General features: G+C 35.4%; 1 protein-coding gene across 1 annotated transcript; it reads right to left on the bottom strand.

The window, feature by feature from the left end:
* Positions 1–1737: 1737 nt before the first annotated feature.
* On the bottom strand, positions 1738–27658 carry LOC111060089 (Ca(2+)/calmodulin-responsive adenylate cyclase; the record flags this gene model as incomplete). The annotated part of the gene is made up of 10 exons (XM_039444109.1): positions 1738–5353; positions 9757–9982; positions 11225–11368; positions 13830–13998; positions 15612–15720; positions 16951–17064; positions 18684–19003; positions 20439–20668; positions 26158–26371; positions 27401–27658. Coding segments are annotated over 10 exons (1902 nt in total), but the record flags the coding sequence as incomplete, so codon positions are not given.

Below are 27658 nucleotides of genomic sequence, written 5' to 3'. Positions count from 1 at the left end.
AACCGATATAGATTATTTTTGTTATTGTCCAAATTTGAATTAGTTTAATTCATTTAATAAAATTTTACAAGTTTAATAGAATGCTAAAGTTTGTTGTTTAGAGATCTCTTAATTTTCCCCCCCATTCTGGGTCGGTTACACAATCAATCATCATCCGTCTCATTACCTACGCACAAGCCTAACGTTCATGTGGGCATCATGCTCAGTGCCGGTTAAATTTTAACCGTGATTAATTCCACAAGAACCAATCAGAGAAGCCGTCTTTTCAAAAACGCCTCCTCTGATTTTTTTCTCGTGAAATTAATCACGGTTAAAATTTAACCGGCTGTTCGTTATGCAACTGGGCCTCAGCGAAAAATAATGGTAGGCCAACTGCAATAAAACTATCTAGCCTACTTGAAAAAAAGAGAATTTGTAGATTTGAGAAATCTATCTTAGTAAATTCGGATATTGAATGGCACGCTCAAGGGGTTAATAAATCATTATAATTAACATAAATTAAATAATGAATCAAATAGTTATTAGTTATAGTTTATGAATGAACTGTATGAATATAAGTTTCACGGATTTGTGGACCAAGGCAATCAAAACCATTGCACAAATGAAAAATATCGTTACAAGATCATATAATCAATAATTTTGTCATAATGTTTTGTACTCACTTTTATCTCCAATCACATTGACTAATTAATGCACAAAAACACTGTAAAAACACAATTAGATAACTAACTCACACGAATAAGAATTACATAAACATAACCTCACTTTTGAAACAAATCCAAATTTCCGTTAAAGCTGTAGTGATGGTGGGACGTGGGGAGGAGTAGAACGCAGCTACCGAAGACTGCCGACAATAGCCGAGAACGCACGAAGCCGAAATACATCGCAGTAAATCTATATATAGTGAGGTCCACGTTATAATGGCAGTGGATAAAGATAGGAGAACAGAGTTGCCGTTTGTCTGCTTTGATTAATTATATTTCTACATTCTTAAAAAAACTTATTTGGCAACGTAGTGTAGCTAGAAAACGATACTGCTATGCGTTTTGTGGGATAATAGACAAGGATAGCAACACCAAAGTTAATCAAACACTGCCATTATAACGTGGACCTCACTATAGAAAATTGCAATAGTTCACTATTTAAATTGGCTAGAACATTCATAATTATGTAATTAATGGAAAAAAAATTATAACTCGTCAAGGCATAATATTGATATTTAATCTTGTAGTGAAAAAAGAAATCTGCTAACCTTATAGTGAGACATCCAATCGAAAAAAAATCCTCAATTTTGAAAATTTTTGAGAACTCACGAAGCATTTTATCAATTTGAAGGCGTTGTATCCGAATCTGAAATCACAATTATTTCTCCATCTACATTTTTCCGCAATTTTCGACCAAGACCGACGAGCTACTGGAGACCGTCTGCCGGCTATAGACAGCGCTACACACTGCAAGGCCCGACCAAAATAGTGGTGGGGGAAGCAAAGACCGTCTGACGTCCAATCATAAACATGATAAACTGTTTACTTTACCTTCTGAAACGTTGAAGAATTTAAAATAGGCCTACAACCATCCTCGGTAAATTAAGAATCTATATGCAGAGTTTCAAGTTAATCAGTTGAGTAGTTGAGACGTGATGATGCGTCATTCGTGAATTTCCTATCCCCTACGAGTATAAGCCAGTTCTTTCCTTTATTATATTATAGATTATAGGACCAATGTTATCCATTCAACTAACGAGTGAATTCCATTTTATTAACTTTACAATAAAAAAACACATTTGGCAGAGACAATCACAAATACTATTATATACATTAAAAATTAATAATAGACATATTTTCAAAAGTGATGTTTCAACTATATGGCAACTAAAAAACAGAACATAATAAGATCAATGAAAATATAAGGTCTGGTTTCTCAAATGGTTGAAAAACGATTAGTTTAATATTAAATTCTAATGTTGTTTTTATTTTTAAATAGGTTCTATCAAAGACTTCAAATGCGGAGTTGCAGAAGGATAGAGCTACCTGCTTTGTCGAATGACAGACAAGGATAGCTACACCAATGTTAATCAAATTCTTCCATCATAACGTGGACCTCACTATAGAACCAGAACAACCACAACATGATACAGTATCAACACAATATGATACAGTATCATCTCAACTTGATACACAATACCATGATTTGATACGTTTGCTATCTGCTTTGTCGAATGATAGACAAGGATACTCACTCATTGTATAACTCAAAAAATAATAAGATATTCTGCACCCTATGTATATTAATATAACACTAGAAATATTACCAATTTATTTCTAAACTTACAATAATATCATAGAAATGATCATTAATACTTTTTTGATTACGAGACAATATTTTTGGAAATTTTAAATACAATACTATAATATAACGCAGTCTCACAAATTTACAGATAAGTACGCTTTTCTATAATATTTTACTTGTTATTCAATTTTTATCAAATTTATTATCATTTTAATTTTTTACACAAAACGGACACGTTTAATGCACTTATGTTTATACATAGATTACATGCTAATAATACAATAATGAGGAGGAGAATATAAATGTATATAGAGATAAAATATACTAAAAAAAAATTAAGTAATAGAAACAAATATAGTTAGATTCACTGGCATCCCTTATAGATAATCCAAGACCCGATTGCACAAAAGCCAGTAAGATTTAACCGTGATTAATTTCACGAGAACCAATCAGATAAGGTATTTTTGATTTTTGAGGCTTCTCTGATTAGTTCTCGTAGAGTTAATCACGATTAAAATGTAACCGGCTTTTGTGCAACCGGCACAGTGTTTCCTACTTCATCAATTCTCACAGTTTGGAGTGAATCTTACCACACAAAGAGACCCATATTGAAAAAATGATATTGGTACAAAAAAAAATATTAGAAAAAATAATTGTAACAATAATAAATTAGGTCTGTGTATATAATAACCTTTTCAAGCACATTGCACAAAATAATAATTTGTAAGTAAAAATAAGAGATACACTATTGATAGAAAGTTAAATTTAATGAGAGAATAGAAAAAAGTCGTTGCGGAAATTAAATGATAATCTAGAGTGAGATGATTAAGCATCAAACTGTCAGCATTGTTCAAATGTAAACCACTGATGTTATTCAATGAGCAACACTGCCAGTTTGAAATTAATCTCACCAAAGAGAAAAAATACATGACGGTTACAATATTATCATTGGAAGGATACAACATTTTTTTCAAAGACAATAAAATAAAAATTACAGAAAATGATTGGGAAATTATAAAGCTAAGGTCTTTGGTTTCGATAAAATAATTTTTAAGCACTATAAACAAAAGAAAAATCCAAAAATACAAACATACAAAAATACTGATAGACTAAAAAATATATGGACAGCTGCATAGAAAATTAACACAAAGAAAAGATTATTGTTAAACTATAATATTTGAACAGTTATTGGCTACTAAAAATAATATAACGAGTGAATAATTTTTGTTAATAGCAGAAAACGTCATAAAATATTAGTTACAAAAAATAACACGAAGGCTTCCCATTCGAAAAATACTGAAAAAGGTGGATACAGTATCATCACAAAATGATACAGTATCACCACACATGATACAGTATAAATTCAATATGATACAGTATCAACACAATATGAGCTGACTGTTCTTCATTTACATCAGAAATACTATAGTACATTAATACTAGGATGTATAATATACAGAAAAATCGCATAAAATTTAAGGCTGATTCTAGAGACTCTCTGCTCTAAACAAATACTAGTCTAGCCACTCTAGACAACTGCTCTAGATGCTCTAAAAAAGTGATCTCTAGAAAGTAGGTACTCCTTTAGCAACTGTTGTAGACGATAAACTTGTTCTACTCACTTTAGAAATCCTTTCATGGTCAGTCTAACCACTGAATAAAGAAGTCCACGTTATAATGGCAGTGGAGAAAGATAGGAGACAGTGTTGCCGATTCTCTGCCTTCTATAGAGGATAGCTGATACCGGTATATCAGATGTAATATCAATTGTGCTTTTTTGGTTCAAATAATCAATTATATTTTATTCGATGGTGAGATGTTTTGGTATTTCTCGATAATTGAAGTAGATATCGTCAACGATATAGTGGTATTGACAATATCAACGTCTTATTCTTATCGTTGATATTGTCAACGATATAGTGGTATTGACAATATCAACGTCTTATTCTTATCGTTGATATTGTCAACGATATAGTGGTATTGACAATATCAATGTCTTCTTCTTATCGTTGATATTGTCAACGATATAGTGGTATTGACAAAATCAATGTCTTATTCTTATCGTTGATATTGTCAACGATATAGTGGTATTGACAATATCAACGTCTTATTCTTATTGTTGATATTGTCAACGATATAGTGGTATTGACAATATCAACGTCTTATTCTTATCGTTGATATCGTCATCGATATAGTGGTATTGACAATATCAACGTCTTCTTCTTATCGTTGATATTGTCAACGATATAGTGGTATTGACAATATCAACGTCTTATTCTTATCGTTGATATTGTCAACGATATAGTGGTATTGACAATATCAACGTCTTATTCTTATCGTTGATATTGTCATCGATATAGTGGTATTGACAATATCAACGTCTTATTCTTATCGTTGATATTTTTATCGATATAGTGGTATTGACAATATCAACGTCTTATTCTTATCAGTGATATTTTCATCGATATAGTGGTATTGACAATATCAACGTCTTCTTCTTATCGTTGATATTGTCAACGATATAGTGGTATTGACAATATCAACGTCTTATTCTTATTCGATTGATATTTTCATCGATATAGTGGTATTGACAATATCAACGTCTAATTCTTTCAATTATATTTTAATCGCAGGAAATATATTTTTCAATGAGTTAATAACAAAGTTTCATGATTGGGATTAATTCAATTTTATACTTCTAGTATCAAAAAACTATCTGGCAAATTTGCAGAGGTGGATACAGTGTAACCAATATGATACAGTATCATCACACAAGATACAGTATCAATACAATATGATACAGTATCATCTCAACTTGATACCCAACACTATGATTTGATATATTTGCTATCTGTTTTGTGGAATGATAGGCAAGGATAGCAACGCCAATGTTAATCGAATACTGCCATTATAACGTGGACCTCACTATAGCTTGTTCTAGAGCTTTCAGACATCACTATCTGTCTCACTCCTGGGCTGACCAAAGTTCCTCGTGATGCTCTCCGACATGGTTCGGATGTCAGCCAGATTTGTGATGTCCGGTGTGGTTTCTTGGCCGTAATACCTGTTCAAATAAAATTTATTAAGCAATCATTAGTAAATAAATATTGAGAATATAAATGTTGGTAACTGATAGATGTATTGAAACAAATCTAAAACAATGAAAACTGTCACATATTAAACAAACATACTGTCACATGACCTTAGATTCAACATGAAAATTTTCAACAAAAATGACGAGTAAAATTTTCTTATATCAGACCTTAGTTATCGAGATATAAACATTTTTTATATTTTCGTCAATAACTAGAAAAATCTGGTGTGGCGCACTCACACAACTTCCTTGCCGTTATGAAAATTCATCACCTGACGCTAGTGTTCCCGCGCATCTCAAAACTACTATTCAAAGATTTGAGCCAGCTGGTGACAGGGCAATAACGCTGGAGACACACATGAGGTCTGCTATCTCTTCATAGTGAATGATTTAATAGAATCAACAATAATTTGCCATTGAATAATTACATTTTCTCGAATTTAAAGCTTATTTCCAATTTTAGGTGAAAATGTTACTGCAACATTAATTGTAGAGATTTACATGTTCAATCTACTCCACTTGATTTTTTTTGTTTCAATTGTATCTGAAGCCTGATAATTGAGAATCTATCTGCATTGATGGGGCGGAGCTCCTGAAATTTTTACAGATATGGGACTTGTGACAGTTGATAGAGCTTATCGATGACTATCTTAGGTATGAATTTGATCAAAATCGTTGGAGCCGAGTGCGAGAAAATAACGAAAAACCCTGTTTTTGACAACATTCTCGCCATTTTAGCCACCATCTTGAATTGCATTTGATCGAAATTGTTCGTGTCGGATACTTATATCATAAGGACCTTAAGTTCCAAATTTCAATTCATTCCGTTAATTGGGAGATGAGATATCGTGTACACAGACGCACATACACTCATACACACACACACATACAGACCAATACCCAAAAACCACTTTTTCGGACTCAGGGGACCTTGAAACGTATAGAAATTTAGAAATTGGGGTACCTTAATTTTTTTCGGAAAGCAATACTTTCCTTACCTATGGTAATAGGGCAAGGAAAGTAAAAATGACAAGTAAAATTTTCTTATATCAGACCTTAGTTATCGAGATATAAACATTTTTGATATTTTCGTCAATAACTAGAAAAACATCAGTCAAAATCTAATTTTAAGGATAAGGTAGGAAAGAAGGATAAATGTCCAATAATATTCCAACGCTTTTTCCTGTGTATCTAAGTTAGTAGATAATTTTAAAGTTCTATAGTCAGGTCCATGTTATAATGGCAGTGTTTGATTAGCAATGGTATTGCTTTCCTTGTCTATCATTCAACAAAGTGGATAGCGCTATGTCTTTCTCGCTTTGCTCTCTTGCCAGATTGTCTTTTAACAATGAGAATTGATCATTAATTGAAAAAATATTTCATCTTAATTATGAAAATTCATTGTGAAATTATTGAAAAATATAATTTCTTGCTTAATGAAATATGATTGACTATTTTAAACGACAATTAATCGTTAATATTACATCAATATAACCTGTATCAGCTACCGTCTATAGAAGGCATTGACAAGACAGAGGATCGGCAATTTTGTTCTCCTATGTTTCTCGAGTGCCATTATAACGTGGACGTCACTATATCTCAATCATAAGAGGGTTGAACGACGGTGTATTTGAAGCTACAGTGAATAAACTCTGACTAATTTTTCATTTCAATTTTAAATTTATCAAAATTTTTGGAGAGAAATAGTACAGGCTCAGCCTAGTTTTTCCTCCAATGTCATAAATTATATTATGATTGTAATATTTTGTACAATAAATGAATGAATGAATGAATGAATGAATGAATGAATTTCAAATAGGATCCCAATAAAACTTACTGTCAAGTTATTCTTGTAATAGTTATTTGTGCAACTAGTGCGCAAAGTGTCAGTTTGCTGCACCGAAAGAAACGTTTACGCCCGAGCTGTAGGCGAGGGCGGAATGGTTTCTTGAGTGCAGCAGAGGAACTTTGCGCACGTATTTCACATTAAGTTTTTCCTACAGTTACCATTGAATATGAAAAGTGGGTAATTATGGGTAAAATTGCCTGAAATCCATCAAATGTTTTTCTGTGTAATTTTATTATTGATAAAAACCTTAATCCTAAAATCCTAAAGTCCTCGTTGTCCTTGGTTATAATATATAATGAATAATAATTAGCGTGTTGTGCTTCGTTGCACCTCTGCTCACTATAGCAGCCACAGCAGTCACTGTTACCAACTTCATTTTGATTTTGCTGCACTGTTGCTCCATATAACCTACTAAGTATTTTGCGTTGCCATGTTGCAAATCTGGAGTGCAGAAAAATTTTTCCCGCACTAGAGCGGAATAGTTATTTGTATATCTAGAGTGAAAAGTACGACTTTTTCTCCCTGAGGGAAAAAGTTTGAAGCCCGAGGCAAAGCCGAGGGCAACAATTTTCCTGAGGGAGAAAAAGTATTTTTCGCTCGTGATGTACACAACATTTTTCCTCCACCTACTGTCTAAAGTACTTACTTTACTCCCTGAAACATAATACTAAAGTGTCACTTTTTCGCTCTAGGTAGTAAAAAACAGAAAAACTCCCTAGGGAGTAAAAGTGACTCCATTTAAATAACATGGGAAGCATCTCTATTTAAAAAACTTACATGGTAATAGGTTAGAAGGTCTAAGCTCAGATGAGAAAGCGTAATAGAGGTGTCTGTCATTGAGTCAACTGAATTCAATACCACAACCAGAAATTTGATCAACTCATGAAATATATGTTTGTATGATATTATATTCTTAATATTGGTAGACGATAAAAATTTATACAATTTTTAAAATATTTTATTCTATTCAAAATACCAGCCAACAAATATTTTTGATCTGCATTCTGCAATTCAAATCTGAACCACGTGATCTGGAGTCAGCCATTTTTGGTAGCTCAGCTGATATGATTGTTACAACTTTGGCCGATAGATAGCGCAATCAGCAGTGCCTATCAGACGACCGGTTTTTAGGTTTTAGTTTTTAGGTTATGTTGTTAGGAAACATTGTCACCAATACGTAAGTTATTAGAATGATTTAATTTGCAGTTTCTATAAAAAAATGTAGATGGAGGAAAAAGTGATTTTTTGCATTCTGTAATCAGTGCAGCAATGGCCACTTTTCAACGTAACTGTAGGAAAATTATATTATGATTGTAATATTTTGTACAATAAATAAATGAATGAATGAATGAATGAATTTCAAATAGGATCCCAATAAAACTTACTGTCAAGTTATTCTTGTAAAACAAATATTCAGCTGTTTCCATAATTTCCAACAACTCTGTACAATTGAAAGTGGCGGGTTTCGAAGATTACAATACAACAGTTCTTGAGTGAGTTCTCCAACCCCAGGGGGAACTGATTAATTCTACATTGTTGAAAGACAATCTGGCAGCAGAGCAAAGCGAGAAAGAGATAGCGCTATCCGCTTTGTTGAATGATGGACAAGGATACCATTGCTAACTAGTAGTTCTGTGAACAGTAGACCTCACGCAGTATTCTCATCCACAAGTACCTAATTGAAACTATAGACCTTATGGAAATACAGCAATAGACTGGCTTCTCCACACATCTGTGTAATCACTTGTCAGCTGATTTATGATGAATAATTCTATAGTCTGATTTTTACGGTAATATTGGCGTATGAAGGAGGCTCCTTTTTCCTTTTATATTATCCTTGAAATGCAAAATTTCCAAAAACCTTGTATATACGTCGACGCGCAATTTAAAAAGGAACATACCTGTCAAATTTCATGAAAATCTATTACCGCGTTTCGCCGTAAATGCGCAACATTTAAACATTCAAACATTTAAACATTAAGAGAAATGCCAAACCGTCGACTTGAATCTTAGACCTCACTTCGCTCGGTCAATTAAACACTGCCTTTATAACGTGAACCTTACTATACACAACTTGAATGTGATATAAATATGCTTTATGATGTATGATTTTCTATCCAATTCTGTCTACTTTTAAAATGTTTATATTATGACTTGCCTAATGCTACAATTGTAGCCTGATGGTTAATAAAACGAATCTTGAATCTTGTCAATGCCTTCTATAGACGGTAGCTGATACAGGTTTATTGATGTAATATTAACTGTTCATTCTCGTTTAAAATTATCAATTAATTTCCAATAACTCCATAATGAATCTTAATGATTAAGATGAAATAATTTGTTAATTGATGATTAATTCTACATTGTTGAAAGACAATCTGGCAACAGAGCAAAGCGAGAAAGAGATAGCGCTATCCGCTTTATTGAATGATGGACAAGGATAGCAATACCATTGCTAATCAAACACTGCCATTATAACGTGGACCTCACTATAGTATTGTCTGATATTTAGTTTGCCAGCTACCTGAGATCGTCAGCATAGCAGCAGTTGTCATAGTTGTCGCTGTCATAGAGGGCACTGAGCGAATCCAGACTCATCATGGCGTCCGAGTCGCCAAACACCCGCGACGAGGCCCGCGAGGAGAGAGACGTATTATCATCATCTCCTCCTCCTCCTCCTTCACCACAGCCCCTCCTCACGCCACCCATCAGCCCCGCTTCGAACGCCGAGTTCACATCGCTCAGCGCACCTGTAATGGAATCAGAACGTACACAATCAAGAAATGGTGTCCATAGAGAAGATATACCATAGTTTGTAGAATTCATTCAACGTTTGAAAGTTCTGTATCAAATTATGGTGTTGTGTATCAAGTTGACATGATACTGTATTATATTGTGGTGTTGTGTATCAAATTATGGTGTGTATCAAGTTGACATGATACTGTATCATATTGTTGTGATACCAGTGATACCATAGAAAAAAGATAGAACAAGAAGATATCCCATTGTTTGTAGAATTCACTCAAAATTTGAAAGTTTTGTATCAAATTATGGTGTTGTGTATCAAGTTGAGATGATACTGTATCATATTGTGTTGACACTGTACTATATAGTGGTGATATGCCATGGTAAAGGACCGTTATGTTGCAAATGTGAGTGTTAACTGAAGCCGATAGTCCTAGTAGTTGTTTTTGGTGAAGCTATGTGACGCTGGTAGTCTCTCATACTGTGCCCTTCTTACACTCTTACACTCCCAACAACACACTAATAATAGACAGTGTATAGGGTGTCTATGTTGCAAATGTGAGTGTTAACTGAAGCCGATAGTCCTAGTAGTTGTTTTTGGTGAAGCTATGTGACGCTGGTAGTCTCTCATACTGTGCCCTTCTTACACTCCCAACAACACACTAATAATAGACAGTAATCGGACAAAAAATTTGCAACATCAGATATTTACTGGTATCAGCTATCCTCAATAGAAGGCAGGCATCGGCAAAGTTGTTCTTCCATCTTTCTCCACTGCTATTATAACGTGTACCTCACTACAGCCATAGAGTTGAGATAGAATTAGAAAATATCCCATTGTATAGGTCGTTTATGTTGAAAATTTCTTCTCCGATTACTGTCTATTATTAGTGTGTTGTTGGGAGTGTAAGAGTGTAAGAAGGGCACAGTATGAGAGACTACCAGCGTCACATAGCTTCACCAAAAACAACTACTAGGACTATCGGCTTCAGTTAACACTCACATTTGCAACATAAACCCTGTAAGATATCACATCAACACACATACATTATTAACACAACATGATATAGTATCACCACAAATAATACAGTATCACTAAAACATTATACAGTATCATCTCCACTTGATACACAACACCAAAATTTGAAACAAAACTTGCAAACTTTGAATTAATTCTACAAACCATGGGATATCTACTTATGCTATCTTTTCTCTATTCTATAGGTGACTTCCGAACTGACACTTACCTTCAGCATCCGTGAGGCCGGCCTCATGTATCATGGATATATTCTCGAGAGCTGGGTCATCCGTTGTATATCCTGTACTATCCTCTACCCCCTCCTCCTCCTCCTCATCACTTGCCTCCTCCTCCTCCTCCTCCTCATTCTTACCTATGAAGATACAACACAATATTATATTAAACTAAACCCAAATTGCATCTCATTTCCATAACCTATTTCTGGACAATTTCTATCCAAATTTGGGAAAGGAACAGTTTTGGGCTTAAAGCCTGTTCTTCCTTTTCCAATCATTCACCATTTTTGGTAGAGAGTTAGTGGGGAGGATATTTTTAATATTCTTTCTGAAGAATGGACATTGATATGTCCAAAGCTCCGCCAATTTATGTAGATGCATAACAATATAATTATCCATAGTTATTATATTACAAATTACTTTTTCATATATACTTTCAATAATTATTTTCTTAGTCTATATTATGTAAATTCATCTATAATGTTGCTGTATTGTAAGCTATTGTATATAAGTGTATAAGCCAGTATATATTGTAATCTACATAAATAAAGTACTCAATCAATCAATCAATCAATCATCCATAATTCACAATGATATTGTAAAGGTTGTTTCAGAGAAACGGGAAATTTTTAAAGTTGAATAATTTCAAGAAAAACAAATCTTTAAATAAAGTTTTTCATATCATTCACTAGTAAAAATAATGCCAATATAAAATAAATAATACCGTAATATTTATTTTTTGAAGATGACATCTTGCAGGTGTATTCCTTTCCTACGCAAACATTCCTGTAGTCTCTCCATCACATTGGCCATGGTTTGACATAATATTACAACTGGAATTTAAAATCGCTTCTCGAATCTTGACTTTCAATTCTGCAACAACGGAAGAATTGAAAGCCAAGATTCGAGAAGCGATTTCCAAATTCCAGTTTTAATGATAAGCTGCGTACAGATATACGCGCCTCCAACCCGCTCCGCCCTCGTTTCTGCATCGCTCCGCCCTCGTTCCTCCATCGCTCCGCAGTCGCTCCGCCCCCGCTCTGCAATCGCGCACCGATCATAAACGTTACGGGAGATGTTAGCTCTTCTCGCGTTCCACTCTTGCTCCCCGGTCGATCATCAATCGCTCTGCTCGAGTGACGTTCGGTTGCGGAGCAGAGCGAAAGTCTGTACGCACCTTTACGTCTAACCATGTAGGTTCAACCTTGAGGTTGTGTTTAACACTTATACACTTATATACAATAGCTTACAATACAGCAAAATTATAGATGAATTTACATAATATAGACTAAGAAAATAATTATTGAACTGTATATGATATGAAAAAGCAATTTGTAATATAATAACTATAATTATATTGTTATGCTTGTACATAAATTGGCGGAGCTTTGGACAAATCAATGTCCATTCTTCGGAAAGAATATTAAAAATATCCTCCCCACTAACTCTCTACCAATAAAGGTGAGAGAGTTTTATATAGATTACTATCATGTTAGATACATATAGAGGGTGTCTGATAAGTCACTCCCTAAATTCATACAGCTATAATTTATTCAATTATGAACCAATTTTGTTAGAACCACATGTGTTAGATAGAACACTCCTTGAGGTTGTGTTTAACACCAATTCTCATTTGTTTCAGTTTAAAAATGCCCCCTCTCTTGACTGTGGAAGAACGAGCCAAAATAGCAGCTTGTTATGAGTTCTGGGGATCTGTGGTGCGTATACAAAGGTGGTGGAGGACTGAACGAGAGATCCATGCAGCACTGGATGCAAAAACACTGAGATATTTCTTAAGAATCGTTGCAACAGAGTAACGTGAAAGACCACTTTCACGAGATCCTTGATGCAGTGATTTCTTAGGTCTCCTCATGAACATCTCACGAAATCTGTCAACATTCTCTGCTGTCCTTGACGTTGATGGTCTTCCTGATCGTCTTGCATCTGCGACACTCCCTGTTGTTAGTAATTTGAAATGGAAATTTTCAACAGTTTTTGCATCCAGTGTTGCATGGATCCCTCGTTCAGCCCTCCACCATCTTTGTACTTGCACCACAGATCCTCAGACCACATAACGAGCTGCTATTTCGGCTCGTTCTTCCACAGTCAAGAGAGGGGGCATTTTTAAACTGGAAGAAATGAAATTTGGTGTTAAACACAACCTCAAGGAGTGCTCTATCTAACACATGTGGCTCTAACAAAATTGGTTCATAATTAAATAAATTATAGCTGTATAAATATAGGGAGTGACTTATCAGACACCCTCTATATGTATCTAACATGATAGTAATCTATATAAAACTCTCTCACCTTTATTGGTAGAGAGTTAGTGGGGAGGATATTTTTAATATTCTTTCCGAAGAATGGACATTAATATGTCCAAAGCTCCACCAATTTATGTAGATGCATTACAATATAATTATAGTTATTATATTACAAATTGCTTTTTCATATCATATACAGTTCAATAATTATTTTCTTAGTCTATATTATGTAAATTCATCTATAATGTTGCTGTATTGTAAGCTATTGTATATAAGTGTATAAGCCAGTATATATTGTAATCTACATAAATAAAGTACTCAATCAATCACTCACCTCCTCCTCCTTTTCCAGCTAACAGCGGTTCACTAGCAGCTTCCTCCTCTTCCACTTCCTCCTCCTCCTCCTCTTCTTCTTCCACATCACACACATCTTCTTCACTCCACTCTGAATCAACGCCCAGACTTCGAGAGCTTTCTTTCAACAGCCGTTTCACTTCTGCCTCCTGCCGACACAAACAATAATAGAATGTGTTTTCATTTCACAAAGACAAATAAAATAATCTATACTATAATAAAGGAAAAATCTGGTGTGGTACACTCACACAACTTTCCTTGCTCATATTTGAAACTATGATCAGACTTCTGTATATGTGTATATATAATTGTTTTCAGAGTACTTTTTCCTTTGTGTAGACTGTGAAATTTGATGATTTTTTTAGTCGTCATTTTTTTAAAGTCGTCGAAACAGCTGTTCTACAGATGAAATAACTCGACTATGTGTTCTTTTTATGAACTGCGCTACCTACCTATTTCATGCACAAGAAGGAGGTTACTAAGTTTATTTCTCAAGGATGGGGTGGACCCCCCGTTAGTTTCCCAGAAAGAAGACTCATGCCAGTTGATAGAGCTGATAAATTACTATACAGGATATGAATTTGAAAAGAATAGGTCAAGTTATTTTTGAGAGAATCATGAAAAACATGTTTTTTTAGTAATTATCCGCCATTTTTCTCAATAATATTACGGAGCTCCTGAAATTTTCCCAGAAATGAGACTCGTGTCAGTTGATAGGGGTTATAAATAGCTATCCATGGTATAAATTTGAAGAAAATCGTTGGAGCCGTTTTCGAGAAAACCAAGAATAACATGGCTTTTTAGTCATTATCCGCCATTTTTCTCAAGAATATAACGGAGCACCTGAAATTTTCCCAGAAATGAGACTCATTTCAGTTGATAGGGTATTGAATAGCTATCCATGGTATAAATTTGAAGAAAACCGTTAGAGCCGTTTTCGAGAAAACTGTGAAAAACATGGTTTTTTAGTAATTATCCGCCATTTTATCCGCCAATTTTATTGAATTTCTTATTGTTGGATCCTCATGGTCTAAGGACCTTAAGTTTAAAATTTCAAGTCAATCGGTTAATTAGGAATGGAGTTATCGTGTTCACAGACATACACACACACACACACACACACACACAACACACACACACACACACACACACAGACCAACACCCAAAAATCATGTTTTTGGACTCAGGGGACCTTGAAACGTATAGAAAACTTGAAATTAGGGTACCTTAATTTTTTTCGGAAAGCAATACTTTCCTTACCTATGGTAATAGGGCAAGGAAAGTAAAAAACTGTCTTATACACGTAGGGGATAGGAAATTTACACGAATGAATGACGCATCATCACGTCTCAACTACTCAACTGATTAACTTGTTATTTTGCATGTAGATTCTTAATTAACCGAGGATGGTTATAGGCCTATTTTGAATTCTATTCTGTGAGCTTTTGTATGTAAATAAATAGATAAATAAATAAATAAATGTATGACGACATGTGTATCAAGCATACCCTAACGTTCGTGGCCAGACTAATAGACCCGGTTGCACAACAGCCGGTTAAATTTTAACCGTGATTAATTTCACGAGAACCAATCAGAGAAGGCGTTTTTGAGAAGACGGCTCTCTGGTTGGTCACATGGAATTAATCACGGTCAAAATTGTTCTCGTGGTTCACTGTTGAACAGTTCTCGTGGAATTAAACAAGGTTAAAATTTAACCGGCTGTTGTGCAACCGGCACATAGAGAAAGAAACTTATAACCAACCTGTCTTGCGACTTCCTTAGCTATCCTCTTCTCCTCCTCCTCAAACAATTTGTTGGCCTCTCTCTCTTCTTCATCTTCTTCTCCTTCTTCGCTTTCATCTGGTTCCAACCTGAACAAACAACCAATCACAGGAATTCTTACAAAAGAAAAAATAAGACAGCAAAAACAAATTTCTCCGAATATTTCATTTAGTAATAGCCTAGAGAAAAGATAGCACAGGAAGATATGCCATGGTTTGTAGACTCATTCAAAGTATGCAAGTTTTGTATCTAATTATGGTGTTGTGTATCAAGTTGAGATGATACTGTATCATATTGTGGTGATATGCCATGATAAAGGACCGTTATGTTGCAAATGTGAGTGTTAACTGAAGCCGATAGTCCTAGTAGTTGTTTTTGGTGAAGCTATGTGACGCTGGTAGTCTCTCATACTGTGCCCTTCTTACACTCTTACACTCCCAACAACACACTAATATAGACAGTGTATAGGGTGTCTATGTTGCAAATGTGAGTGTTAACTGAAGCCGATAGTCCTAGTAGTTGTTTTTGGTGAAGCTATGTGACGCTGGTAGTCTCTCATACTGTGCCCTTCTTACACTCTTACACTCCCAACAACACACTAATAATAGACAGTGTATAGGGTGTCTATGTTGCAAATGTGAGTGTTAACTGAAGCCGATAGTCCTAGTAGTTGTTTTTGGTGAAGCTATGTGACGCTGGTAGTCTCTCATACTGTGCCTTCTTACACTCTTACACTCCCAACAACACACTAATAATAGACAGTGTATAGGGTGTCTATGTTGCAAATGTGAGTGTTAACTGAAGCCGATAGTCCTAGTAGTTGTTTTTGGTGAAGCTATGTGACGCTGGTAGTCTCTCATACTGTGCCCTTCTTACACTCTTACACTCCCAACAACACACTAATAATAGACAGTGTATAGGGTGTCTATGTTGCAAATGTGAGTGTTAACTGAAGCCGATAGTCCTAGTAGTTGTTTTTGGTGAAGCTATGTGACGCTGGTAGTCTCTCATACTGTGTCCTTCTTACACTCTTACACTCCCAACAACACACTAATAATAGACAGTAATCAGAGAAGAAATTTGCAACATAAACCATGGAATATCTTCTTATATTATCTGTTCTCAATAGTTCTAACCCCTTCCCTTCCAACCAAAGCTCAAACTTTGGATATCACTCTAGAATTAGCTAAATAATAGATGGTTTTTATTAGTAATCAGTAGAAGAACGAGGTTAGCATTAGTATAGAGTTAGCCGCCACCAGTTGCAATGCAAAGTCAGAATCCTTCACTTAGCCACCATGTCACTGTACTGCTCTTACCTGCTCAACAGCGGCCTACTAGTAGTTCCATTTTCGTCCTCCAGCAGACCGAGAGCGCGCTCCTGTAGCAGCGCCTTTGCCCTAACTGTGTCCATACCAGACGCCGTAACAAACCTTTGCAATTGAAATTAAAATCATATAAAATAAATGATAAACCAATTAACTAAAATAACAAAATTATACCTTTAATGAGATGAAATAAATTTTAAAAAATGAATAAACTAACATGGGCCTAAATAAATGAAAAACGAATAAACTAAAATAACAAAATTATACATTTTAGTGCCGTTCACACAGTGACAGTTTAAACTAAATTTCATTTCAAACTGGATTAAATCACTACCTCCGTAAACAAGGCCGTAGTGCATTCGTGTGAAGTCAGCACAGCTAGGGCTCCTACACCAATAAAAACACTAGTTAATATAGATCAGCTGATATGAATGAATTCTTATTGGTGTAGGAGACCTACCTGTGCTGACGTCACACGAATGCACTACGGCTTTGTTTACGGAGGTAGTGATTAAATCCATATCAAGTCTCATTCGTTATGATGTGGTTCATTTTGAGTTTAAGCCACCAGCTGATTAAATTCAGTTTAATCTTTGACTGTGCAAACGGGATAAAATAAATAATAAAAAAGATGAATAAACTAGCATGAGCCTAACAAAATATATTATTTCACATCACATTCACATAAAATTAAAATTTTCTGACTGTCATTTTATGTACAGTGATATCCAGTTATAATGTCAGTGGAAAATGTGAGACCACAGCGTTGACGATTCTCTGCCATGCCACTGCCTTCTATACCACCGGGATGTCTGATGTAATATCAACTGTCAATTCTTGTGTAAAATAATAATCAATCATATTTTATTCGCCACGAAAATATATACTAAGTCCCGTTTTGCACAGTGCTAGTTTAAACTAAATTTCATCTTTAACTGGATTAAATCTATATCAAGTATCATTTGTTATAATGTGATTCATTTTGAGTTTAAGCCAACAGCTGATTGAATTCAGTTTAAGCCTTCACTGTGCAAACGGCCCTTGAAGTTTAATATATTTTAGATCAAGTATTTAGTTAGTTATATTTCTAGGCCTACTAAAAACCAGTGTGGTTTGTCCCAGGTAGGTCCGCCACAGATGCTTTGCACTCAGTAAGGCTATAGGCACACACCAGCTAGTCAAGACAAGACAAGACATGATCAGACACGTTTAGTCACAATACTTCACATAGTTGCTTATGTCTGATTGCAATGACTAATCAGTGTGAGGAAATGATAGGACTGCAGAGTTGCCGAAAATAATTGACTGAGCGAAGTGAGGTTTAAGATTCAAGTCGACGGTTTGGCATTTCTCTTAATGTTTAATGTTTATATGTTGCGCATTTACGGCGAGACGCAATAATAGATTTTCATGAAATTTGACAGGTATGTTCCTTTTTTAATTGCGCGTCGACGTATATACAAGGTTTTTTGAAATTTTGCATTTCAAGGATAATATAAAAGGAAAAAGGCGCCTCCTTCATACGCCAATATTAGAGTAAAAATCAGACTATAGAATATTATTCATCATAAATCAGCTGACAAGTGATTACACAGATGTGTGGAGAAGCCAGTCTATTGCTGTAATTCCATAAGGTCTATAGTTTCAATCAGGTACTTGTGGATGAGAATACTGCGTGAGGTCTACTGTTCACAGAACTACTAGTTTAGAAGTTTTTTGTTTACCTGGTCTGTGGCTGCTGCTGTTGTTTGACCCTTGAACTGCCCAAAATTTTTCGAATTTGGCGCTCAAATTCGGTCCCACCCCCCCTCTTCCTCTTCATCATCCTCTTCCTCCTCTGCCTCAGCTGCAATCTGCTGCTTCTTGCTCGCCTCCGTCTGACTGCTACTATCGACTTTCGATCGACTATCGACTCTAGATCGACTATCGACTTTTGACCGTCGATGTCCGCTCGAAGTCGACGTTGTGGTGGTGGTTGTGTTGGTAGTGGTGTTGGTTTGGCTTTCGGCCGCCAGAGTGCAACACCTGTGCTGATCAGCTGATTCTGTTACTCCAACAGCTGTTGAAACAGCTGACAGCTGATTTGCATTAGTACTGCGACCGGCCGGCGTAAGGCCACAACTACCACACGGCTGTAAACATAACATTTATTTTTATAAATACAAAAAATGTATTTTCCTCCACCTACTGTCTAAAGTACTTACTTTACTCCCTGAAACCTAATACTAAAGTGTCACTTTATCGCTCTCGGTAGTAAAAAACAGAAAAACTCCCTAGGGAGTAAAAGTGACTCCATTTAAATAACATGGGGAGCATCTCTATTTTGAAACTTACATTGTAATAGGTGAGAAGGTCTAAGCTCAGATGAGAAAGCATAATAGAGGAGTCTGTCATTGAGTCAACTGAATTCAATACCACAACCAGAAATTTTATCAACTCATGAAATATATGTTTGTATGATAATTATTATATTCTTAATATTAGTAGACGATAAAAATGTATACAATTTTTAAAATATTTTATTCTATTCATAATACCAGCCAACAAATATTTTTGATCTGCAATTCAAATCTGAACCGCGTGATCTGGAGTCAGCCATTTTTGGTAGCTGCCCAGCTGATATAATTGTTACAACTTTTGCCGATAGATAGCGCAATCGGCAGTACCAATCAGACAACCGGTTTTTAGGTTTTGGATTTAGGTTATGTTGTTAGGAATCATTGTCACCAATACGTAAGTTATTAGAATGATTTTATTTGCAGTTTCTATAAAAAAATGTAGATGGAGGAAAAATGTTGTGTACATCACGAGCGAAAAATACTTTTTCTCCCTCAGGAAAATTGCTGCCCTCGGCTTCGCCTCGGGCTTCAAACTTTTTCCCACAGGGAGAAAAAGTCGTACTTTTCACTCTAGATATACAAATAACTATTTATAAATACATAAAATGTATTTAATACAGTTCAGAAATAGATCAACAAACTTTGTCAGGGTGGTACTACCTCACATCAAAATAAACAAAACAGTGCTATAGTGAGGTCCACGTTAAGGTGATTAATTTCACGAGGACCAATCAGGGAAGCCGTCTTTTCAATAAAACCTTCTCTGATTGGTTCTCGTGAAATTAATCACGGTTATAATTTGGGACCAATCAAAGAAGATGTCTTTTCAAAAAAACCTTAAATGATTGATTTTGGTGAAATTAATCACGGTTATAATTTAACCGGTTTTTGTGCAACCATGTAAAGTTTACTAACGGGCGGAGCGACATTTAATTTTAATAGAAGCTGTTAAATTTATAATCGGGCGGAACCCTGCAAAGGCGAGCGTAGCGAGCCTTTGCTTAGCGACCTTCAATTTTAATAGAAGTTGTTAAATTGTACTATGAGGCGGAGCCCCTTGCTTTGCGGCTTTTAGATTGAGATGCTCCCACTTGAATTGATTAATGCTTAGCTGTGTTGGTGTTGGTGAGGTTGCCCAACCTGTTGGTGCCTGTTGATGTGGTCGAGGCTGGCATAGCTGGTGGAGTCCCCCGTCTGCACGGCTATGGAAGAATCACCTCCACCGTTGCCACTCTTCCTTTCCGAGTCGGCATTGTTGCCACCTTTCCGCACCTTATGGTTGTCGGACGAGCGCCGACTGCCCGCCGACGAACCGCCCTGACTGGCTGCACCGCCGCGGGTCCTCGCGCCTCCACTACTGCGACCGCTGCCTGAACATGTTCAACAAATCGCTAATTAATTCACTCAATCAAATACAATATGATTATCTATATAATAAGAGAGAGTAGGGTTGTGTGTGTTCGTTTTATTTGCATCAAAACATGTCAACTTGTGGATTGCAAACCGCAAAAACGGGAATGATTTAGAACTCCAAATTTTGCAAATAGATTCAAATAATATCAATCTCGTAGATAAAATATAGCATAATATATCCCATTGTTTGTAGAATAAATATAGATTTTTGTAACAAATTATGGTGTTGCTATCCTTGTCTAGCATTCCACAAAGCAAAGCAGATAGCGAATTTATCGAATCATAGTGTTGTGTATCGAGTTGAGATGATACTGTATCATATGGTGTTGATAGTGTACCATATTGTGTTGATACTGTATCAGATGTGGCGGCCCGGGAAACGAACCCGGTACCTCCTAATTGCCAGTCAGGAATGCTGCTAACCTTTACAACATTCCCGGGCTGACAAATAATTTTTGAATAGTAGTGCTCATTGAATTTCCAGCTGAGAGATAGAGATTGGTGTGGCCTAAGGTTAGGGCCACACGAGCGCACATAGTGCAACTTACTTTTTGCGGCCGACGCCAATGCATCATCGTCAGTTGGCTTTACGCAATGGAACCAGACGAAGCAATAACTTTTGCATGTCTCGACGTGCGTTGTAGCATTTCTGCGCAGTTCAAAAATCACCGTCCGTTACGACTTCCGTTACTTGGTACGCACGTACATCGTGTGTTGTCACCAATTCACTTCTATGTATTTTTACAACGGACGCATGGGGATACACCTCTGATCCTCTGTGCCAATGTGGACAAATTCAATCAATGAATCACCTGATATCTAAGTGTCCACAACACTCATATCATGGAGGGCTGACACAAGTTCATGCTGCTGGGAAAGAGGCATGTCAGTGGCTCCACTACTTACCTGAGTCTATTAGTATTCAACATATCAAGTGTAATAGTATATTTCGCACCTAGGGCCGAAAATGAGACTTTTCTGGCTCGAAATCGGTTTTCAAGTCCGAGGCCGTAGGCCGAGGACTAGAAAAGATTGAGAGCCGGAAAAACATTTTTGCCCATGGTGAGAACGTTATTTTTCGCCACACAGAAAAATAAACAATATACATATGAGAATAATTGTCTATTATAAGCACTTCCGAAAGCAAAAGTGGAAGGTCATAGCTCTAGCAAATCTGAGGTAATCTGAATATCAAGAAATTGTCCAAGTATTTTTATTTTTTATTATGATTTGTCTAAAAGATTATGTAAGAGGTTGAGTTTATACTTTTTATTCTTTCAAATGACAATAAGATGATATTATTATAAATGTTTTAATTATTGAATGATAAACACAAATAATGAAAAGTTTTTGATAAGGTGTTTTAGCACACTTGAAATTTGGCCAATCTGAATGTCAACGGAAGTTTAGGTTAGAAGTTCTATCCTACTCTGAAAATCGAATTATTTGAATAGTTTATAATATATATATATCTTATCTGTATTTTATTCATCCAAATAAAATGATAGTATATTATTGCAGAATACTTTATTGAATTCTAGAAGCATAAAATGATTCCGTTTATCCACCATGTTCCGTGATAAACGCTGTAACTAGGAGGTTTGAGGTTAGATTCTATTATACTCTGAAAATTGAATTTGAATAGTTTATAATATCTCATTTGTATTCCATTCATCGGAATAAAATTATAGTATCTTATTGCAAAAACTTTATTCAATTCTAGAAGCATAAACTGATTCCGTTTCATAAACTATTTTGTAAACACGTTCACATCAAATCAGAATCAGCTGACTTCAAGGTTATTTTACAGCCCTAGGGCCGTAAAAATTTTACCGGCCTGGTCAGAAAACAATCACTTTCGGCCTCCATATGACGCACGTAAACCAGCTCATTACATCCAAGTGGGGCGAAAAATTATTATCGACCTTGGCCTATGATTGCATAAGCATATTGTCACCTGGTCATATGGGCAATACCTACTTTTACTTCAGCAATACCTACTATTACTAAGTAATACTTAGTAAGTAACTTACTAAGTAATAGTAGGTATTGACTTCAGGCCCCACAACTGATCTCTAAACTATGACGTCATAAACTATGACGTCATCACATGTAGATCCATGATCTACTGGCGGTAAGCAAGCGAAATAAGAGCACTAATGCTTGTTATCACATCTGATATGGTGATCAAGTGTGGAAGAACAGTGTAAATAAAGTGTGAGTGGAAAATTTAATTGAAGTGTGAAAATAAAATGAAAATGAACAGTGTAAATAAAATGTGAAATAACAGTGTAATTAGAGTGTGGAAGAACAACGTAAATAAAGTGTGTGAAAGAACTTTTAAACTAATAAATTAAAAAGTAAAAGCCAAGTGTTGGAACTGTCCATAGCATCCTAATATTAAAGGTTTTACCTAACTGAAAAACATTCTCCTGATGGGTTTCTTTGTACCACAGATTTATTGTGTTCAAGTTTGTAGGAGCCTCTTTCCTAAAAAAGAGTTACATCTAATTTGGTTTATCTTTGATTTACCTCTCCTTCGACTCTGATACAGGCTATTATCAAGTATTTTTGGTTGAGATGAATTTATCAATAGCTCTATCACTGAATCGAGTAGGCCTATGTCTATCAATCTGAAAATATAGATAAATTATTGCATTTGTGGAATAAAGTGTTTTTATTTCAATAAAATTTCTATTTATTAAAATACAAGTGTCTTTAATTTGAAATTTAGATAGTATTCCATCCAATAAAAATCGATACAGTAACAAAAGTTACATTGATAAGCTAGTAGAAACTACTACGATCTAGGAAGAATCAATCTACATGTTATGACGTCATTAATTAGTTGTGGGGCCTGAAGTAATAGTAGGTATTGCTTCAGGCCCCACAACTGATCTCTAAACTATGACGTCATAAACTATGACGTCATCACATGTAGATCCATGATCTACTGGCGGTAAGCAAGCGAAATAAGAGCGCTAATGCTTGTTATCACATCTGATATGGTGATCAAGTGTGGAAGAACAGTGTAAATAAAGTGTGAGTGGAAAATTTAATTGAAGTGTGAAAATAAAATGAAAATGAACAGTGTAAATAAAATGTGAAATAACAGTGTAATTAGAGTGTGGAAGAACAACGTAAATAAAGTGTGTGAAAGAACTTTTAAACTAATAAATTAAAAAGTAAAAGCCAAGTGTTGGAACTGTCCATAACATCCTAATATTAAAGGTTTTACCTAACTGAAAAACATTCTCCTGATGGGTTTCTTTGTACCACAGATTTATTGTGTTCAAGTTTGTAGGAGCCTCTTTCCTAAAAAAGAGTTACATCTAATTTGGTTTATCTTTGATTTACCTCTCCTTCGATTCTGATACAGGTTATTATTAAGTATTTTTGGTTGAGATAAATTTATCAATACAGTAGCTCTATCACTGAATCGAGTAGGCCTATGTCTATCAAGCTGAAAGTATGGATAAATTATTGCATTTGTGGAATAAAGTGTTTTTATTTCAATAAAATATATATTTAATAAAATACAAATGTCTTTAATCTGAAATTTATGTAGTATTCCATCCAATAAAAAATTGATACAGTAACAAAAGTTACATTGATAAGCTAGTTTAAACTACTACGATCTAGGAAAGATCAATCTACATGTTATGACGTCATTAATTAGTTGTGGGGCCTGAAGTAATAGTGGGTATTGATAATAATAATAATAATATCAAGTGACCTGGCTGGCTCAGGTCTGGTGTCAGAGTTTTCAGGTCGCAACTGATCATTTCAGGGCCTCTCACATCACCTAACGACTGCTTTTTGGGCAGCCGGGACCTAGGTATTGATATGGGAAATACATATGAATCATATATTTATCTCATATTGATCAGGATTTTAGAGTTTTTAAATTAAAAGTTCAATGAACAGTATTTTTGTCTTTGAACAATCTTTGTCATCAACAGAAAGATTGCTCATTTTATGTGTTGTCAATATTAACGTAGCTTCTCTTTGTTTCTAATACAAACCTGTGCGACAGATGAAAATACGCACTTGAAATGACTTTCATGTTTGGCATTGACACGTTAAGCCGTCGGTCCCGGCTGCCTGAAAAAGCAGTCGTTAGGTCATGCCAGAGGCCCTGAAATTGATCAGTTGCGACCTGAAAACTCTGACACCAGACCTGAGCCAGCCAGGTCACTCGATATTATTATTATTATTATTATTACTGAGTTTATATTAATACCCAAATTTAGCTTTTGGGGGAGAGCTCGTTCGTTAGGACTGTGAGTTAAGTCCGGCTGATCCAGTGAAGAAGGCTAGATTCCGTTTTATAAATACAGTTATTCTGTCACAGATCGGACAGTTTAAAAATAATTGTATTATTAAGGGAGACGGGTTCTGAGCCTATTCATTGGTTCAGTTAATTTTTGTTCTTTTAAAATACTAACTGTAAAGTCGAGATTAAACCAGTGGATGCCAAAGGGGGAAGCCATATTCAAAGGTATAGGTGACTACTGGATAAGATCATTGTTCTTAATTTTCATAACCACAAAAATAGAATCATCTTAAGCAGCAGCGAGTTGTTTTCCCCATTAAATTCAATTTTAATATTGTGTTTGTATATATATTTTATCTTTTTGGAATAGAGAAAAATTCATATTTATAATTTTTCAAGCATGTAAACCGAAAGGTACCAATTAAATAAAGTTCTAGTATTTCTATTCTCTTTTGTTATCATTAGTTCTTTTCCCTCCTTACATAATTGGTAAAGGCGTCTCATCATCCTTTTTTGAATGAATGAATGAATTTTATTTGCCAAAAACAAAATACAAAAAAGCTTTACAAAAAAAAATATAAGTATATGCTACTGCACTTAAACCAAGATACATACATTTATTTAATTAGATATAATAACGAAATGATATCCTTCATATTATAAATAATAGTTTTAAAAATAATGAAGATTCAATTTATGATCACATGCATAAGTACAGTAGGTGAGGCAAAAACACCGGCAAAAGGAAGATTCCTTGTGCGCCAGTGTGAGTCGTAAATCAGCTTAATCAGGGATGTAATAATATAAACTTGAATCTAGCGTATCAAGTGTTCGAAAATATAATTTATAATATGAAGTTGATTATTGTATAAAAGTCAACGATTGGAAATAATTCAAGTTTAGCCATGCCTCTATGGCTCTTTTTCTGTGTTTATTATTTCGGAAATTATTAAGTGGAAATTCACTTTCTAGTATATTTATGAATTTACTGCTATCTTACAATATCTATCGAATTTCCATCTAGCTGTTTACCCTGTTGTCAATATTTATAGTAGCAGAAGTCTCCGGGGTGATTTACAGCATTTAATTTGGATTTTCGTTTAATAATAATAAAATTATGTCATGGAAATAATAAAACATATAATATAGTGATATAATAAAAAATTCCACCTTTACTGCTGCTATTATTGTTGTTGCCGCTGCTTCCCGCACCGTTTTTGGCTGGCGAAAAGCTGCGCGATGACGTCATAGCTGCTGTGACGTCACCGGTCACTGGGTTGTTGTTGTTGTTCTGGATGTTGCGTTGTTGTTGGAGTGAGAGAGCCACTGCCAGCTGATCGTGTGAGGCGAGCGGAGAGAGTTCTGGCGACGAGCATGGATTCACCTGGATGCCAAATACATATATTACATTAGTAATTTGATTGTGAATTTGAATAAATAAAACTTGAATTTGATAGATTAGAATAATGTGTTTCGAATTCAAATTCATTTATTTTTATAATACAGATTGATAAAATAATTATTCTAACTTACAAAATGGCACTACCGACAAAGAAAAACTTGTGCGCCGGCAGTGAGTTCGAACAACTAGGTACTGCAAACATGTCAATCATAAATAAAACTTAGGCTCAACTGACACTTAGGCGACTCAGGTGGAGAAGAGACTGGACTCTAGTGGAGAGCATGTGTTTCCAAATGGTGATAGTCGCGGAGACTAGAGTCGACTGGTCTGAGTGTCACCATTTGGAAACACATGCTCTCCACTAGAGTCCAGTCTCTTCTCCACCTGAGTCGCCTAAGTGTTGTCACCTGGTCATATGGGACATATATTATATTATATGAATCATATATTTATCTCATATTGATCAGGATTTTAGAGTTTTAATTTAGAAAAGTTTAATGAACAGTGTTTTTGTCTTTGAACGATTTTTGTCATCGACAAAAAGATTGTTTATTTCATTTGTTGTCAAAATTAATGTAGCTTCTCTTTTTGTTTTTAATAACAAACGTACCGCTTGTGCGACTGATAAAAATATGTATTTGAAATGGCTTCCATGTTTGGCATTGACTGAGTTATATTTAATACCCAAAATTTTTCTTTTGGTGAGTGTGTGGTGTGTGAGCTCGTTCGTTAGGACTGTGAGTAAAGTCCGGCTGTTCTGGTAAAGGGGATCGATTTTGCTCTTGTTTTATAATACAGTTTTCCTGTCGCAGTTCGGGCAGTTTAAAGAGAATTGTATTATTGAATAGGACGGGATCTGAACCCATTTCATTGGATCAGTTATTTTGATTTTTTTAATTAATAATTAACGCCGCGAAATACCAGTTGAGCCTTACACTTTCATAATTTCTCGAATTTCATTAACTTTCTAACATGACACCACATAGAACCAAGGGCGGGCATTGAACTCACCTGTATATCGGAGGGAAACAACCAATGCTCGGCGGTGGTGGGGGGTATTCCCCCTCTGCCCCTACTCCTAATATGCGGAGGTGGGGGTGAAGGAGAGGGAGATGCATCAGTGGTGCGACTGTAGGACTCGTCCGACGAGCTGATCGACGGCGAATGGTTCAGCGAACTGATCTCATCAGCTGACGAGTGCACTCGGTGGTGGGGCGAAGAGGCGTGGCCTAGATGCTGAGGCCAGTGGCTGATTGGCTGACGATTGAC

The sequence above is a fragment of the Nilaparvata lugens genome, unplaced genomic scaffold (assembly GCF_014356525.2).
Source record: "Nilaparvata lugens isolate BPH unplaced genomic scaffold, ASM1435652v1 scaffold2818, whole genome shotgun sequence".
NCBI classification, from domain to species: Eukaryota; Metazoa; Arthropoda; class Insecta; order Hemiptera; family Delphacidae; genus Nilaparvata; species Nilaparvata lugens.
Note: the sequence above shows the minus strand (reverse complement) of the source record. Positions and strands in the feature narration are given on the sequence as shown.